General features: G+C 28.9%; 1 protein-coding gene across 1 annotated transcript in view; it reads left to right on the top strand.

The window, feature by feature from the left end:
• The window catches only part of LOC127286519 (lysoplasmalogenase-like protein TMEM86A), a 32,221-nt gene extending 14,366 nt beyond the window's left edge, over window positions 1-17,855 (top strand). The window contains exons 2-6 of the mRNA XM_051312963.1: window positions 2,581-2,744; window positions 6,885-7,078; window positions 7,434-7,549; window positions 7,801-7,911; window positions 17,493-17,855. Coding sequence (XP_051168920.1) covers window positions 2,581-2,744; window positions 6,885-7,078; window positions 7,434-7,549; window positions 7,801-7,911; window positions 17,493-17,591 — 684 coding nt within the window. The 3' untranslated portion in view covers window positions 17,592-17,855. The remainder of the gene's footprint in view (window positions 1-2,580; window positions 2,745-6,884; window positions 7,079-7,433; window positions 7,550-7,800; window positions 7,912-17,492) is intronic.
• Window positions 17,856-20,057: the final 2,202 nt, after the last annotated feature.

Below are 20,057 nucleotides of genomic sequence, written 5' to 3'. Positions count from 1 at the left end.
ATAAAATAAAATAAAGAAATCACTAAAAAAAAATTCCGATTCAAAATCACTTGAATTCAATTATTTTCAAAAATTTCAATTTAAAACCTTCTAAAATTTAATTATTTTCAAAAAATTGTCAACTGTAACTCTTCCAAAATTTAATGATATTAAATTACACAGGCCTGCATGGTTTTTTTATTTTTGATATTGAAGTCGTTCCCTATGTAATTTTGTGCGCTGAACACGATCCCGTGTCCCAAAATGGCCCAGCACGTCAGAATTTTGAGAAAAGTGGGGGTAAAGAGCCCAAAAACCGTGTTTTTGGGTGTTTTCAAGAATTTTTTTCTCCTTAACCTGACGTGCTAGAAACTTCTACTAGGTCTTAAATTAAAGCTTAAAGTGTGCACTTTGAGACCCATATGCGCAAGTCAAAAAAAACTTAAGGGATTTTGAGAAAAGTGGGGGTAAAGAGCCTAAACAACGTGTTTTTGAGTGTTTTCGAGAATTTTTTCCTCCTTAACCTGACGTGGTAGAAACTTCTACAAGATCTTAAATTAAAGCTTAAAGCGTGCACTTTAAGACCCATATGCGCAAGTCAAAAAAAACTTAAGGGATTTTGAGAAAAGTGGGGGGAATGAAGTCTCTATCACGTTAGGTGAAGGAGAGGAATATTAAAAAAAACCCTAAAAACGCGTTTTTTTTATTTTTTACCCCCACTTTTCTCAAAATCCTGTCGTTCTAGGCCATTTTGGAACCCGGGATCGTGTTCAGCGCACAAAAATACATAAAAAACCACTGCGATATAAAGTATGTAAAAAAATTTTTTTGGGGCTCTTTCCCCCCACTTTTCTCAAAATCCCTTAAGTTTTTTTTTACTTGCGCATGTGGGTCTTAAAGTGCACACTTTAAGCTTTAATTTAAGACCTTGTAGAAGTTTCTAGCACGTCAGGTTAAGGAGAAAAAAATTCTTGAAAACACCCAAAAACACGGTTTTTGGGCTCTTTACCCCCACATTTCTCAAAATCCTGACGTGCTGGGCCATTTTGGGACACGGGATCGTGTTCAGCGCACAAAATTACATAGGGAACGACTTCAATATCAAAAAAAAAAAAGTCGAATTTTGCAGGCCTGTGTTATTTTTAAAATATTCTTCAAAAATTCAATTATTTGAAAGCATTATTCAATTAATAAAATGTATTTAAATAAAATTATTATTACAACTTAAAAAAAATAATAATCATAATATTTTTTCCTTCACGGAGAAAAAGAAAAAGTAATTTTTACTACTTTCAGAGTAAAACTGGACCAACTCGAAGTTTCTGCGCATCTCTGGCAATTTTTACTCCAAAAATAGTAAAATTTATTATTTCTGTAGTAAATTTTACTGTTTCCGTAGTAAGTTTTACTATTTCTAGAGTAAATTTTACTATTTTTGGAGTAAAAATTGCCAGAGATGCGCAGAAACTTCGAGTTGGTCCAGTTTTACTCTGAAAGTAGTAAAAGTTATTTTATAAAAGAAATCTTTTTTCTCCGTGTTCTGTTCACAATAGTTAATATTTTATGTTTGCATTTTTTTTTATTAGTATTTATAAAATTTTCTGTAGATTAAAGTTTCATATTTCTTTTTACGTGGATATGATATTAAAATAAATATAAAAAAATTTTTTTTGTTAAATAAGTAATCCTAAAATTTTTAGATATTCGAATTTCAAGCATTAATTTATGGAATAAAAGTTACTTTTATTATTATTAAATAACAATTATTTTAGATAAGGGATTTTATTATTTAAAAAAAAGGAATATTTTATAAAATTAAAAAAAAAAGTTTTGTATTGTTGAAAATAAATTAAATTTGCTATTTTGAATAGTTTTTAATCTTTAAATTTTTCACAAATATTTTAATTTCAAAATAAGAATTTTGGAACTTTACACGGAAAGAAAATAAATATCAAATTTTTTAAAAGCATTTTCAAATTTTGTAAAAGTATTTTTAATTTGTGGAAAATATTGTAAAAAGCGAAATTTCCATATAAGAAATACTAATCTTTAATAAACTTTTATGGAATTTACAATAGTTATAATAAAATTTGGTAGAACGTATTTGATTCATTATTAAATGACATTAAATTTTATTAAATCCTGTATAAATTTCATAAAAGTTTATTAAAGATTAGTATTTCTTTTATGAAAATTTCGCTTTTTACAATATTTTCCACAAATTGAAAATACTTTTACAAAATTTGAAAATGCTTTTATAAAATTTGATATTTATTTTCTTTCCGTGTGGTTAAAGGAAAAAAAATTTTATTAAAAATGAAATCAACAAATCAATTAAATAAATTCCATAATTATTTATTCTTCACATGTTAAAATTTTTATTAATGTCTCAATCCTTCGATGAAGGATAATTAATATTAGTCCATAATTATTTTTATTTCCCATATGTTAACATTTTCATTATCACTCAAGACTTGGATTAAGGAATAAGATTTTTATAATTTCAAAAAACCCAAATTTTTTTAAGTCAAAGTAAACCTAGAACTTTTTTTAAGTTCAAAAAACTCAAAATTTATTAATTTATTAAATATTATGTTTCAGTTAAGAAGCGTTGGTCCGAAACTAGTTCCATTTTTAAAAAGTATATCAGTTTATTTTGTGTTAATGGCTGAACAACCTTCACTACTGACTGCCTGTTTCAAATGTCTGCCAATAATTAGTCTAATTGTTTTTGTTCTCCTACATGGAATGAGTCTCTCTAAAGAGTAAGTTAAACTTTAAGTTAAATAAAATTATTTTTCTGTAGTATTTTTTTTTCTTCATAAATATATATTATAGTTTTTTGTAATTATTTTCATAAATCTATTTTATTTTCGAAGGCAGAAAAAGAATTTTTTTATTTAGAAAATAATAATTTTTTTCTATTAAATTATATTACTTTTCTATTTTTCGTTTTGCAATTACTATTCTGCTTAATTTCGCACAATCTTTCGAATTTTGAAAATTTATAAAACATGTATCGTTGCTATATTGGCCGATTTCGTAAAAAATGCGTCCATGTTTCCGAGAAAAAAATATTTTAAAAATGAATGTTTATCATTTTTTTACCAATAATTTGAATATTTAAAAGTCGATAATTTTAATATACATTTTCATAAAAGAATTTTTTAAAGAAAGTATTCGATAATCGATACTCAAAAATAATATTTCGTTCGCTTTCGTATCTAACGTTGACCAAAGAGAGAATCGACCAAATAATTGATGTGCAAAGAGGGGTTTAAAATTGAATTAAAAATTTAAATAAATTCACAAATGCTAAAAAACAACCATAACGTCGACTCAACGTTGAAAATCCTCTCCGCTCGATTAATAATAATTCAACTCAATAATAAAATAACGATAACAAATAAACTATGGAAAACTCAACTATTTATTAAATAAAAATATAACTGTTTTACATTAAACAATTTTAAGACGTTATGCCCACGGAAGATATAATTTCTAAAAAAGCGTTTATTCTCTAACGATCCTTATTTATCCAATTGAGTAATTCACCAACTTCTCCCAAGATCAGAAATATATATGTGGGGTGCGCCGCTATCTTTTCTTCTTTTTCAACCCCCATAAATTTGTTCTTGTTTCCTAGCTAATCTGGAAGCAACCTATTTTTTTACGAGGAAAGTGGAAAATCTGCACAACCTTGGAGGCTTACTTCCAAATCAGATACCTGGAGTAAGTACTCTTAGATAATGTGGGGATGACCGTTCTTATTCTGACCGACCCACTGAAAACCTCACTCTTTTTGAGACTCATCTCTCCTGGCGGAACTGCCATCAAGCTTTGAACATCGCCCATGGAAGTCTCTTTACCTAAATCCTCAACTAATTCCAGGGTAACCTCATCCTCCTGTCGTTCTCATTAGTCCTCATTATTTGCGTAATGAAGGACTCAACTTCTCATCAAGAGTCAACGCTCTGCAAAATAATTGAAACCATGTTCTTATCTGTGACTTCTCTGCGTATTACCACTTTGAGTCTATCGTTACGTTCTGAAGTACCTGCCAGATCTGTGTTAAGCTAAAAAATTTCCTGCCACATTCTATCGCCAATAGATCTATTGGCAGTAATCTAGTAAATACCAGAACAGCGCAATTAGACGCCTTTTTGAAGTCTTCTCCATGCCGGATCTTTCTGAGCCGAGAGAGAAATCTGTCAGAGATGCTGTGATCTTTAGAACCGGAGCCCATAAACAGAGGCATGCATAAAGCTGCTTTGTTTGAACGACAACGAGTTTTCGTTTCTTTTCCCTGGGGCCACCGATTTTGGGCATCATCCTCGAAAGGTTTCCCAAGCATTCGGTGATTTGGAATGTCGCGATGTTTATATGTTGACCAAAACTCTATCTTTTGTTCAACATCACTCACAGAGTTCGAACTTGACAGCTGGTAGTCTCACGCGGTAAAAATGTAGCTTCATTCATAATGATAAAATAATTAACAATGACAGCGGAACTACAATTGCAAGTGACACAAACAGTTATCCAAAACTAGTTACATTTTTCAACACCAGATGGCATGTGTACGAAAGTCAGATCCCAATAATAATTATCAAATTTGCCTTTCCGAGAAAATGAAGGTGCAAAGTTGTGCATTATAATTTTTCTCAAATCCTTATAAATTCAATTCCCTTATTCTTCAATAAAAAATTATTACTGAAAATTCCCGAGTTAGTAGACGAGAGTCTAAACTCAAAAATAAAAATTATATAAGATTATATAAATAAATCTTATATAAAAATTATTTGTTTATTTTATATCTTCGGACGTAACAGTGTTCCTCGAAGTTTGTTCTGAATTTGGTCCGTTATTGGGATTGGCTAAACTTCAATACGCCATCTGGTGTGTACCTACTTCGGACAACCATTTTCCTTTTTCATCTTTCTTTAATTAACACGATAGAAAGAGAAATAAAAACTAAAATGTCTGACGAAGTAGGTAAAAGTCACTAGACCGCCAATCCCAATATGTTTTTGGTTCTTCAGGCGAGTGTGAGACTTTTACTCTCGCTCACTGTAATTGTTCTGCTGAATTGTTTGAGTTTTTGACCCATTTTTTTCTGAAGAGCCCATTTCTTCTATTTTTAAATGCTATTTCGTGCTGTTCTACACTTCCGCGCTTTAGTTGTGATTTTTATGGTTTTGTTCGAGTTTAGAGTAACTCATTGTGTTGACTTTCTGTGTCCTTGCAGAGCTGTGGACTTCAATACTTTAATATCTCTCGTTACAGTAGTAATTGATGTTTTTGAAACAAGTCGGAGTTTGTTTCATTCTGCTCTGTTTTACCTCAGAAGGAGTCGTTTAGCTTTAGAAGTCGATCATTTCGTTTTGTTTTATCGACAGAAATTGTCATTAAGAACAATTTTATTCATATTGATGTCTACCTAGCCTATTTGTTTTGAATTCGATTCTTTCATGTATACTCCTCTCGAAGCCCGTTTTTAAGTGATAATAAACGCTTTTGACTCAATTTCGAATTTCTTATTATCCGAATTTGCTTCTTTGCTTTTTGGTCTGTATTATCCACATATGATTAGAAACGTGAAGGGCAGCGGTTGTGACCGGACGGAATTAGTTCCGGCACTCCATGCATTTAACATTGATTTTGTTCTACCTTTGATTTGTTCAAACAAGTTCTAGTCGAGGTTCTAGTTCATTTTTAGCCAAGTTCTGTGCTGTGAATATATATGATTTGTTCTGCTTTTAAAAGCAACTTTTTAACCTTTTTTTAAACCGTTCGTTCTACCACGTGCTCTCCGAGGTGTTCTTCAAAGTTTGTTCTAATCCTGATTTCTCTTCTATAAGCGAGTGTGACTTCTACTCTCGCCCATCGTAACCTTTTTGTGAAATATTAAAATTTTTTGTGTTACCCTGAGGACTTATTTTATTCTGTTCAGTATGACTTTTCATGAATTTTACTGGTTGTATCTGAGTTTGAAGTGACTCACTGTTATCGTGCTGTGACCTCTGCTGTTTATAATGCTTTGTGGAACTATGTAAACATCTTTTGTATATCTGCGGTGTCACCCTGCAGTGTTGTGGTATTCGACAGTTTAATATCTTAACTGCATACCCCTTGTTCAAGGTTTAAGTATATTTAAGGTGTTTGAAACCCGGTGTGAACATTTTCCCGCCTTACAAGTACAATTGATGTTTCTCACTCAATGTGAGTTTGTGTCTCATTGTTTTACCTAGAGAAAGCTCGACTTCAGTAGTCTTACTTTAACCTTCCATTGTTTTAATTTTTCTGATAGAAAGTTAGAAATTGTTATTGAGATCAATTATATATATATATCAATGTATGCCCTATACGCTTTGAATTCAATTCTCGCATGTATTCTTCTCATGGGAATTTATTATGATTTATGAATGAATTCAACTTATGGCAAATTCATTTTCCTTGTACTCGACTTGTCTGTTTCCAAGCGAACAATATATTTGATTCAATCTCAAATTTCCTATAAGCTGGATTTACTTTGCTGTTGTCCAACCTGTATTACCAACAGTGTAGTATATAGTGTATTCTAGAACTTTTTCGTCTTCTAAGTTTATTGTTCTGACAGTTGGCTAAGCCTCAAGTCATTTAAGAAGAAGAAGAAGATTATCCATATATATTTCATTCAGTCTACTCTGGAGACTTTTTCCTCTTCTAGTTTGTTTGTTCTGACAGTTGGCTAGGCCTCTAGTCATTAAGAAGAAGAAGAAGTTTCTCCCATGGGACTTCAGTTTCTTATATTTTCCACCCGTATAGGCGGAAACTATATGGAAAATCAGATAACGACGCTGATATTCGAACCCCTTTACATTTCACGTACGTAATTCATTTTAAAAATGAATAAAATTTGATTTCAGATACACTTTTTCAAGGAGAATTCTAACGGGTCTTGTGTTCAGTTGCATCGGCGATGCTTTACTTGTGTGGCCAAATCTTTTCACCGCGGGAATGGCAATGTTCTCGATTGCTCAAATTATGTACATAATTGCTTTTGGATTTACGCCACTGAATCCTTCGATAGGTGCGGTTTTATATGCCGGTGGTGCTTTAGGTAAGAAATTATAAATTTTTACCAAAGTTGATTAAATTCTAAATGAAACTTGATTTTGAGTCACATGAATAATGTGTAAAATATTATTATGTTTATTTAAATATTATCTTAGTATTTGTAAGCATTTTTATTTTGCAAAAATTTTATTAATCCAATTTTCCATGTTGTAAAATTTTTTATATAACTGTTAAAATTTTCGGGATGCAGTAAAATCTTATAAATCAATTGTTTGAAAATTAACTTAACAAAAAAACAACTTAAATTACAAAATTATAAAGAAACGATACATGTGTCTCGATATTTTATTATGAAATTTTAAATTAATAGCTTTTCTCTTTTTTATTCTTTTGTTCAGTCACTTATATTCTAATGCCAGGATTAAGTGGAATTTTAGCTATAGGAGTTCCATTTTACATAATGCTATTATGTACAATGGCTTGGCGAGCTATTGCCAGGGTTCAATTCTTTGATGTAAGTATCAAAGATTTAGAATTAAATTCAGAATTTAGAATTAAATTTCATATCAGAGTGACTAATCTGTATTTAAACTTTATTTATTATCAGCAAATAGTTTGAAAAAAAAATTTCAACTGATTTGCAAAATATATTGAAAATAAATATACCTACTGTTGCACTTAAAAGAAATAATCAAAAACGTAAAATTATTATTCTATCAATAAGTTTTGCATGAAAAATTGTAATTATTTTAAATCATTTTATAGGAATTATGGACTTGGACAAAATTATGCAGCTGTGTTGGTAGCATTTGTTTTCTAATGTCGGACACTTTACTAGGTTTCAATTATTTTTATAGTCCAATCCCCTATTCTCGGGTACGTACAAAAATTCTGTATTAAAAATTTTTTCAATTTATTTCAGAATTTAATTTGAAATAGATTTTTTTATAGACTTCGCAATTTTTCTTGGAAAAAATTTTGTTTTTATAAAAAAAACATATTTTGTCAAAAAAAATTACGAGTATTTGGTAGGCGAAGTGCGCTGGTTGTTTTCTTCAAACTCTAGAAAAATGTTCCTTTTTATGTACTTTATAAGTGGTAAAAAACAGTACCCCTTACATTGCTGAAAACTAGGAAATTTGGGTTCAAAGTTTTCACCAGTTAACATAGGATTTCTAATCCGAAAACTTTAATCTTTAAATTTGTTTTAAAAACGAGTATATTGTAGAATGGAATTAATAGAATAATATAAAAAAAGACTGTTGAACCTTGAACAAATGTACTTTCTGTAAAGGAAAATTACCAATTTTATAAACATATTTAATTGCAACTTTTCTTCTTGTGAAAGTCATTATTTTAGACTTTTGTGGATTAATATCAAAAGAATTGCTTTTACACCAATCATTAAATATATTAAGATCTTTTTGGAGGTCATCACACAATCATCGATACAATTAATCGCTTTAAATATTTTAATGTCATCAGCATATATAACAAAAAAATCATATTACAAAAAATTTCATCTAAATCATTCATATATATAAAATATAACAAAGAGTAATGGTCCAAGATTAGAACCTTGAGGTACCCCAGAGGTAGGAACAAAAAAAAAGGAAGAAAAACCATTATAAAAAAACTGTCGGACTTCTATTACTTAAATAAGATCGTATTAATTTAAGTATTTTATATGGAACTCCAAATTTAATTAATTTAGTAATAATTAAGTCATGGTTGACACAATCAAAAACTTTCGATAAATCTGTAAAAATTACATCAACTTGTTAATTAAATAAAAGATAATTTTCAATTTTATTATTATTGATAAATGTGAATAAATTAGATGTGTTGAACGTCGAGAACAAAACCGTGTTGACTCATAGAGAGCTTCGGAGATAAATAAGACCAAAGAATGTCTTCAATTATTATTTCAAAAATTTTAGAAAAATTACTCAAAATAGAAATAGGTCTGTAGTTAGAAACCCATGATTTATCACCACTTTTAAATACGGGATGAATTTTAGCTGATTTCCACACTGAGAAAAATGTTTAATATCATCTACCAAAGTTTGGTTCTCTCTATACCGAATTTTTCATTTAATATAGATGCAACTAGGCCATTTGGTTTTTAGAATTAAGTTTTTTTGATGAATCGTTTTGTTCGGTCTACCAAATTTTTTGTTTCGCACAACTAAATTATTGTTTTTAAGCAATCAAAAAATTTTGTTAAATGAAAATTTTTTTTTTGTTTTCTCAACTAACTTATTTTTTGGTTCACCCTTTTTGCTTTATATTGTAACGAATGTAAATAAAAAAAAAGCGGATTAGCTCGCCGGATCAGGGTTTCTAATTTTAAAAAGAAGAAGTTTTACATAGAGTTATAAATTATCGAAAATTTTTTTATTTACACTTGATAAAATTATATTTAAGTACAAACTAAAAGAAATAACATTTACAACTATATTAATTACGTTGAACAGAACGCGAATAATTATTGAGGGGTGTTGCGAGTTTCTAAAAAAAAGCGATCGTTTCGACTAGCGCATAATTCGGTCAAAAAAGGGATTTTATTCTTTTTGGAATCGTATTTAAAAATTATAAGAAAAACGAGGGAAATAAGGAACTCTTTACGCTATCATTGAGTGAAACTCAATGATATTCGCCAAAGAATCAACTTATTTACAATTTTTCGTTATAATAATTGGGTGATACCAAATTATTGTATGTTAAAGAACAGAACAATTCTCTACGTAAGAAAGTTTCAATCTAAGTGAGACTTAGATTGAACAATCGTTGTCGTAGCTGTCGTTGACTCTTCGTATTCGTAGCTATAAGTTAAGCATCTACCGTGCGTTGGTCTTCGTCCGGAGCTTTCGATCCCTAGAGTGAGACTCAGCGAATGAATTTTTAGCTTCGAAACGCCGATTTATATACCCGCTCGTTGGACGATCGATGGAGGGAGTAAATCGACAAATCTGCGCAGAGCTACTCTGATTTTGACTAGGCGACGCGCATCTTCGGTGGGGGATCTCGAAGTCTCGCAGTCCTTCCGTGGTGGGAGCTTAAGGTCTTTCTTTAACGTCCGTGCGTTTCACCTAGTCTTTTCGTTGTACATTTTTAGTCTTAGTATAATGACCGTGATTTGTCACTTTTCGTGGTTTCTTATATCACAAAATTTTTATATTCCTACAATATAATCTACCTATGCCTACTTAAATTAATTTTTATCGCGGAAAAAACCTAACACTGCTGGAGCTCGAACCCTCAAACTACGCAACGCAAAACGAGAACACTGACCACTACTCTACGAATCCTACTAACAATTTGAGATTAAATCATTTTCATCTCGTTACGGTTTTTAAGGCAGCATATTGGATTTTATCAAGTTTATCCAATATAGAGACTTTGTCGCGCCTAAAAAAAATCGCACCCCATTCAAGGTAAGCACGAACTAAACCTTTATATATCATAAGTAATGATTCGGAAGATGCACCCCAAGTGACCTTGGAAAATGCTTTGAGGGTATTGATTGCTTTAAGAACTTTATTGGCTATGGATTGTATGTGTGATTTCCATGTTAATTGCGAGTCAAATGTATTTTATTTCTTGTGAACATAGGATGGTGTGATTATTATTTATTTGTACAGAATATTCTTCAGAATTAATTTTGGCCTTTGAAAAGATACAGAAATTACATTTAGGAGTAGAGATGTTTAATCCTAAAGAAATTAGAAAATTATAAATTTTTCTTATGGAAGCATTTAATTCGTTTATACCTTCATTGATTGATTTTTGAGTAGTGTATAGAAATATATCGTCTATATATATGATGAATTTCGTGTTAGCATTAGTGTGATTTGTAGTTTGGCGGGTTATACATTATACTGAAAAGGGGATAATACGCCACCTTGTGGTACTCCTACGTATCGTCGGGTTAGTGGAAAACTATGCCATTTCAGAAAATATTTGAAAAACATGCCATTCCGCGTAAAGATTGGAAAAGATGCCTATTCGTGAAAGCCGTGTGAAACATGCCATCTCAGATGATATTTGAAAAACATGCCATTTCGGCGAAGAATTTTTTTTCTCCTATTTTAAGTTGGTGATACTGACTCGAAATATATCATTATTTTCATTTTCTGTAAAAGTTTCAGTATTTTGTGATATTTCTTCCTGATTAGCCAGATCTAACGGATAATTAAATTATTTTACAAAATAAAATAATAAAGCAACTAAAGGTTCGATTGTAAAAATGTGCTAGATAATACTTTTGTTTTCATGAATTAAAAATTAGACGTTAATAAAATGTGTATTGATTTACCAGTAATTGCTAACATTTTGTGAAATGTCTAAATACAAAGCACTTGCACTTGGCGAATATAAATTTTCACCGAATCGAGGTTGAAGTGTTGAATAATGACATAAATAATAATCGGGGTCCATTTAAATAGTCTAATTAATTTAAACTAATTAAAACCTACATTTTTATTATTGACAGTAACTAGCCTATTTTCATTAATTAAATCGTCAATTTCTATTTCTGACAGACAGTATTTTTTTTCGATTAAATATTAATATAGAAGCTAACCGACATAGTAAAAACCCAAAAAGGGTATACGTGAAGAGATCAAAATAAAAAAAATAATAATATAGAAGCTAATATTTCATATAAAATTGATCCACTATTACTATAAGAGTATAACCATTATACTTATTTAGTATGGACTTACTTTAAACTAAAAAAGCATTATTTCATACTTTAATAGGTAAACGAAATTGTATACTAATAAAGGATAAAGCAGTTTGGTGCTAAAATAGTTTGTTTTTTCCGTGTATACTTGTCGATTTGGGGGAGTTATTCCCTTGAAAGCCTCTAACTATACTCCATATACTTTTTTGAGACTCATTGCAGGATTTACAGAATTGCAGAATTGTTTGTATGAATTTTGTTTTTGCTTACGTAAAAAAATTTTTTATTTCTATTCTGTTCTGACAACCGTATTTTAGTAACGTCAACTAAAAATGCTCAACTAAATTATGTTCTTATTATCGCGAAATTATTTTTCTCAGTGCACACATCCGGGAATACACCTGTTTTGGGGCCATCCATAAATTACGTTGCACTATTTTTCACCATTTTCTCCCCTTCAAACGCAACGTAATTTATGGATGGCCCCTTATTTAAGTAATAAATTAATTTATAATAGATAAATGTTTAACAACCGCAAAATCACATTTACGAATAAAATAAGAAGGTATTTTGTCAGTTCCAGGATGTATTTTTATTACTTAACAATTTCATTTTATCTCTAATTACATTGTCATCAACATGAATTTCATCTACAATAAAATTGTGAAGTTCAGATTTAGATATTCCACAACCGGCGCACTTCCCTTAATATCCTGAATTCTGATTCTAGTAAAAAATTGTTTACAATTTCAAGGTGTCTAACGGTCAGGAAAAGTCAGGGAATTTAAATAATCAGAGAAAAATCAGGGAATTTATTTAATTTTCTGGAATTTTTTATGAATAAATTAAAGTAACTATTAGTTTTAAAAATTTTTTTTACTTTTTTCCTAAAGCAAATGCAAGTTAAAAAGTTGGCCTTCACACTCAATATTATTAAGCATGTGATATATCTTATATATTCATTAAGTAAATAATTATTTACTACAATTTATTGAATCTAATAAATGATTTTTTAAACTTAGATAACAATTAATTAATTTAAAATAGCATCTTTTTGTGAGAAATTTGAAGAAAAAAATTGATCTCATTTGGATAACAAGAAAAAAAAGTTACGTAATTTTTTTTAAAAAAACTGACATAAATTTTGAATTAGAGATATCTCAAAAAATTTTGAAAAATTGTTTGTGGGCTTTCATTCTGTACAAATAAAGGAACATATTAAGAGCATTTGAACCTTCGTGACGTCACAAATCATGGCGCATGACACGCAAACTTCTCAGGTATGTGAAAAGCACAATTTTGAATATTTTTTAAAAAAACCTTTTGGAAAATGTTCAGAATAACATAGACTCTGTCTGTTATGTGCGGAAAATTGAAAATTTTGCGTTTAAAACGTTTTTTAAACAATGTTAAGGTCACAAATCATGGCGCATGACACGCAAACTTCTCAGGTATGTGAAAAACACAATTTTGAATATTTTTTAAAAAAACCTTTTGGAAAATGTTCAGAGAAACATAGACTATGTCTGTTATGTGCGAAAAATTCAAAATTTTGCGTATAAAACGTTTTTTAATGATAGAACGTCCAACGTCCTTCCTGCAGGATGAAAAAGACTCAGGTGAGTCCCTCCGAAATCGCTTTCTAAAATTAACTTGGATTGAGATAAACACAAAAAAATATATATGGTTGGAAAGGTAAAGATACAAGCTTTCAGCGCATGTAAAAATTAAATTTCTAAATTCAAACCCCAAGGCTAGGCAACTTAAAGAAGTTAAATTTTTGTAAAACTGACCTAATGTTTAGTGCTAGATCGTCGACGCCCGGTCCTGCCGGCAGGACTCTTCTCAGTTTATTGATACGATTACCCAGCCCTGATATTTAAATTTAGAAACTTGATATTTACATGATCTGATAGCTTTTTTAATTACCTTTCGAACCATATATATTTTTTTATGTTTATCTGAATCCATATTAATTTTATAATGTTTTTTCGGAAAGACTCTCATCTGAGTCTTTTTCATCCGTCCGCAATTGCGCTGGATACAAATCTGTATACATAGTGTTATAATAATAATACAAACAAAATTCAAGATTAAAAAATATATATAATGCAGAAAATTTATTTGGTAATTTATGGAAATTTATGAGGTAATTTATGGAAATTTATTTGGCAATTTATGGAAATTTATGAAATTTTGAGGTAATTTATAATTATAATACAAACAAAAATTCAAGATTCAAAAACTATTGCAGAAAATTTACGTGGTAATTTTTGGAAATTTATGCGGTAATTTATGAAATTTTTGAGGTAATTTATAATTGTAATACAAACAAAATTTAAGATTTAAAAATTATTGCAGGAAATTTATGCGGTAATTTATGAAATTTATACGGTAATTTATGAAATTTATGCGGGAATTTATAATATCTAAAAGAAAAATTTGAAAACTAATTTTGGAAATTTATAGGGTAATTTATGGTAATTTATGAAATTTTTCAGGTAATTTATAATATATAAAATTTTATGTGGTAATTTAAGAAAATTTAATGGAAATATATGTTTTAAATAAAGTGCGTCCAGCCGGCAGGATGACGGAACATCCTGCCGGCAGGATGGCGCAATGTGCGGAGAAGCATCCTGCCGGCAGTACGCAGCGGCTTGTCCAAGCGTCCTGCCGGAAGACCCTTCCAGCAGGATGGGCGCTTGGACGTTCTATTATTAAACAATGTTTAAGTTGGTTGTCACAAGTAAGGAAAAATACACGAATTGCTTATATGTAGACATTGTTTAAAAAACGTTTTAAACGAAAAATTTTGAATTTTTCGCACAGACAGAGTCTGTGTTATTCTGAATATTTTCCAAAAGGTTTTTTTAAAAAATATTCAAAATTGTGTTTTTCACATACCTGAGAAGTTTGCGTGTCATGCGCCATGATTTGTGATCTTAACATTGTTTAAAAAACGTTTTAAACGCAAAATTTTGAATTTTTCGCACATAACAGACAGAGTCTGTGTTATTCTGAATATTTTCCAAAAGGTTTTTTTAAAAAATATTCAAAATTGTGTTTTTCACATACCTGAGAAGTTTGCGTGTCATACGCCATGATTTGTGATCTTAACATTGTTTAAAAAACGTTTTAAACGCAAAATTTTCAATTTTCCGCACATAACAGACAGAGTTTATGTTATTCTGAACATTTTCCAAAAGGTTTTTTTAAAAAATATTCAAAATTGTGCTTTTCACATACCTGAGAAGTTTGCGTGTCATGCGCCATGATTTGTGACGTCACGAAGGTTCAAATGCTCTTAACAAGGTTTCAATAAAATTGCTCCAATCATAAAAAATTCTTGTGATCACATCCCATGGAATTGCTCATATCGAACAATTTTACATTTAACTAAAATTCGATTTAAAAGAATTTCTATTAGTAGAACTCTTATAAAGCACTTTTTTAAATATTTTTTTAAAATTTTAAATTAATATAATTTCAATTCAACGAAATTTATGTCTATAAAAATTTACCAAAAAAGAACTAAGTAGAATTTTTCTTAAATGAAAATTCTGTTTTTATTTTTTTTAATAGCAAAAGTGTGCACAAAGCTGCCAAAAAATTAAAATCAAACATGACTGCTGGCCTTGATGGTGTTCCTAGTTTCCTAGTTAAGGACTGTGCATCTGTCTTTGCTCATCCTTTGTCTTGCATTTTTAATCTTGCTCTGCACAATTCTAAATTCCCTAGTTCTTGGGAGACAGCTAAAATCATACCTGTATATAAGGAAGGTGATAAATCAGATTGCAAAAACTAACGCCCTATAGCTATTATTTCAAATTTTGTCAAAGTTTTTGAGACCTGTATATTACCAGTAGTTAATAATGCAATTAAAACAATCGTCTGTGACAACCAACATGGATGTATACCCAAACGTTCTACCGTTACAAATCTAGCTTGTCTTATACATTTTATTAGAAAATCATTCCAAATGGGTTGTCAAGTCGATGTAATTTACTTAGATTTTGCAAAGGCTTTTGACACAATTGACCCTGACATTTTGGAATCAAAACTGGAATTGCTAAATTTACCTATAAATATTAGGCTTTTAATTATGAATTATTTGAAAAATAGAATACATAAAGTTGTAATGGGTAACTTTTTTTCACGGTCATTTACTTTTAAACGTGGTGTGTACCACAGGGTTCAGCATACGGATCACCTTTGTTTACAATTTACATCAACGACATAGTCGACAATATTAGTTCTATGGTTCTTATTTTTGCTGATGACGTTAAAATTTTTCGACGAATATTGTCTACACATGACGTTGAGCTTTTACAGAATGATCTGAATTCCATTTTCCAGTGGAGCAGCACTAACAAATTTTCTTTGAATTTATCTAAATGTCAGGTCATGTCCTTCCATAAGCAGGGAACATCAGCTCTGTTTTCTTATAATATTAATAACACAATTTTAACAAGGGTTACATCTGCCAAGGATCTCGGTGTATCTTTTACTAGCAACCTCAACTTTATTGACCATATCACGTCGTTAGTTACTAGTGTCTCCAAGACCCTAGGTTATCTTTTGCGGTCATTTAAGAGTTTCTCAAACATTGGCACTTTTACCACACTTTTTAATGTTTTAGTTAGACCCTCAGCAGAATATGCGAATTTAATATGGTCTCCCTACTATAAAAAATATTCTGATAGTATTGATAAAATTTAAAAACGATTTCTCAAATTTTTGGCCTTCAAGGTGGATGGGACATACCCTCCAAGGGGATCTGATTATATAATGCTTTGTGAGCGCTTTAATTTTTATAACTTTAAACGAACGACGCATCATTTCTGCGGCCATGTTTATCTTGAAAATTATTCAATATAAAATTGATTGCCCAACTCTTCTTGACTTAATTAATTTCAATATACCACGTTTTTTTACGCGACGTGGCGATATTTTTTATTTCCGTCTAAGTGACATAGCTTTAATAAATAGTACTCCGATATACTTCGGGTGCTACCATATTAACCTAATGTACAGATCTTTGAATACTAACACTGACTTAATTTTAGCTAATCCTTCTGTATTCAACGATTTTTTTCTTAAGTACGTCACCAGCCGTCGTCAAAATTGATTATTTCAGGGCATATTGCATATATTTATTCTTATTTTTGTATTTTCGAATTGTTTCACAGTAGCACATTTTGTAGTTATCCGTTTATGGTCCTCAAAAGACTGCGGAGATATATAATAAATAAATAAATAAGAATTATTCGAATTAAAATTTTCTTTAATAAAAACTTTGTTGATTAAGAACTTTGTTAAATAGAAATTCTGTTAATTGTGGATTTATTCAATGACAATTCTGTTAAATAAATATTTTGATAAATCGAAATTTACTAAAATAACAATTCTGTTAAAAAAATTGTTCTTTCTGTAATTTTTCTTAACATATAAATTCCGTTAAATTGAAATTGTATTAATTTGAAATTCGATGTACTAGAGAAAATTTGCTTTATATAACTTTACTAAATAAAAGTTTAATAATTTAAGATTTGACGCCGTAAAATTTTTTTTAAATTGAAATGAAATTAGTGGATAATGGACAGGTAAATAATTTAATTGTATCAAAATAAATTTTATTTAATCAAAATCCTAGCAGTTGTTAGACACTCTGAATTTATAAAAAGAAATATTTCAGGGCAATCAGCCACATAGATATATATATATATATATATTATATTTGCATGATAAAAAAATTTAATATTTGCAGATTTCCATCATGTTGTCATATTACGCAGCTCAATTAGGAATAGCATTGAGTGCCATTGAATCAAAAGACAATAACAAGCCAATTGAAGTAAAACGATGAGCTGATTAAGATATTTTCATAAAAAAAAAATATATTCTCAAAAATGTGCAATTTTTCCATCCATAGGAAAAAATATTTATATTTTACGAGTGATGCCGATGATATTCAATTTATAACCGAAACAAATCGGTTTATTCCCTGTACAAAAATAGTTGTAGATACATATATGAAGATATATATTTTTTAGAATTACTGTTAGACGTGAATAATATTTCAGTTCTGATTATTATTATTATTATTACTATCATTACATATTATTTATAATATTTTTTTTTCAATGTTATTCAATATTAATTTCAATTAGATGACAAATAATCAAGTCTTCTCATTTTGAGACATTTGAATTAAAATAACAATTTTTATTTTTTTTATCTTAAAAATGATAAAATATTTATTAGAAAAAAACTGAAGTAAAAATGAGAAAAATAAGCGAAGAGATTAAAAAACAGTTTTGTGTTGTTTGATAATATTTACAACTGTTTTCAATTTTTATTCCGATTTTAAAAACATATCACAAAGTTGATAACAATTTATCAATGTGCATAAAATTCTTTTCATAAAGAATGTTAAATATATATATATATATATATATATATATATATATATATATATATGTATATATATTTGTTCAAACAGAAAAGTCATATTTGAAAGAAAAAAAAATTTGAATTAAAAATTTTTTAGTTTCTTTTCCAAAAAAATATGATAAAAAAATATTTACATTTTTCATAGAAAAAAAAAATATTTTTACAAAAACAATTATTGTTAAATGGTAATGAAGCTTTAAAAAAAGTACTGGAAAAGAATATCTTTTTTAACCAGTAATATATAGTTATACTTCTGCATAATATTATATGGATAAAAAAATGAAACCTAAATCTTTATAATATATATTATAGTATACAAAAATGCAAAGAAATAGTTTAATTGTTTTTCATATGAATCTTATCACTTCTGTAAAAATAAAAATTGTTTTTAAACAAATTCATTTTTAAATTACATTTTTTTTCAGTTATTGCAAAGATTACAATTTTCAACGATATTTTGACCTTGATATTATTTTTTTTATACGCAGAAGTATAAAACTTTGCATGTGCGTAGACATATATATATATATATATATATATATATATATATATATATATATATATATATATATATATATATATATATATATATATATAAAATTATTTATTTTTATCTAGAATTAATTATTTATGTCAATGTACTACTGATTTTAATTTATAGTTTCTTTTTTACGTATTCATAGGAATTTTATTTATATTTTCATATAAGCGAATAAATATTATTACTCTAAAGAATATAAGGGGAATCTCAGGTGAAGTGATCAAGGCAAAAAAAAAAAATTGTTCTTTGATTACGCTTACACTCAGCTACTCAGGGTATTTGTAGTACTTATAGACGTTAATTTTTGGTAAAAATATTTTTTCATTTAGTCCAATATTTTTCGAGGGAGGGTGAAAGTTTTCAGGTTTTACGGTACACTGCATATTTTAATAATTTTTTTCTCTTAAATAGTAAAATAAAAAAAAAAAATCGTATCTTTCACCACAAAAAAGTTAAATTTATTTTTGACTTTCAATTTTTTTGGTCAAATTTTTTTTTCAAAAATGCATATTATTATTATCAATCGAAAGAGCATCAAAAAAGCTTAAAAGATATTAATAAAAATTTTTTTATTTTAACATTTAAGAGAAAAAAAATAATTAGAAGAAAAAAGTCATTTTTTCCCCTTTGATCACTTCACGTAAAATCCCCGATATATTGAATCTGTGTTAATTAGGTTAATGGTTCTCGTTACACGCGTAGAATAAATTTTAATAGATCAATGTGTTTAGTAAAAGTATTTTAAGTGTTCTATTTGAAATTGAAACATTAATTTTCAAATTTTTCATTTATTTATTTGTCTTGAAGAACTAGGCCTAAGCAGAATGAAATCTCTAATCGTAAATCTTAAGCTTTTACATGAGAGAGAGAGAAAGGGATAGAAATATCTTTTTGTTCTTTTCTCTCTCATAGAGATTTCATTATGCTTAGGCCTAATGGAAACCAATCAATCGAGTGTTGAAACCAGAGTTCGGAAGTTACACGTAACTTTAACTCGAAGTGTTGTTTAAATGCTAATTGTGTTTGTGCTTTTCTTATTTAATTAAAAAAAATTGTTAATAAAGTTTCAAACAATTAATTAATAATTAACAACACTTAATCAGAGTGGAATTTATAGGTTATGTTTGTAACATAGACGTAAAGTGCGTAGAAAACACAAGACGTAAATCACCAGGTAATATACATGTAGTAAACTACATAGGATTACGTGTTTATGTTCCGAACCCTGGTTTTGGGATAGAAAAATTTATCGTAGAGTTGGTGAAACCGTTGAATAATTTTGAAAAGAAAAAGCATATCAGTGTAAAGAAATCTATAAGTACAGTAATCTTTTTTAAA

Source organism: Leptopilina boulardi, unplaced genomic scaffold (genome assembly GCF_019393585.1).
Source record: "Leptopilina boulardi isolate dan_hultmark-lab unplaced genomic scaffold, ZJU_Lbou_2.1 LbouV2_362, whole genome shotgun sequence".
Taxonomy (NCBI): domain Eukaryota; kingdom Metazoa; phylum Arthropoda; class Insecta; order Hymenoptera; family Figitidae; genus Leptopilina; species Leptopilina boulardi.
The sequence above is the reverse complement of the archived record's forward strand: the minus strand, read 5'-3'. Positions and strand labels throughout refer to the sequence as shown.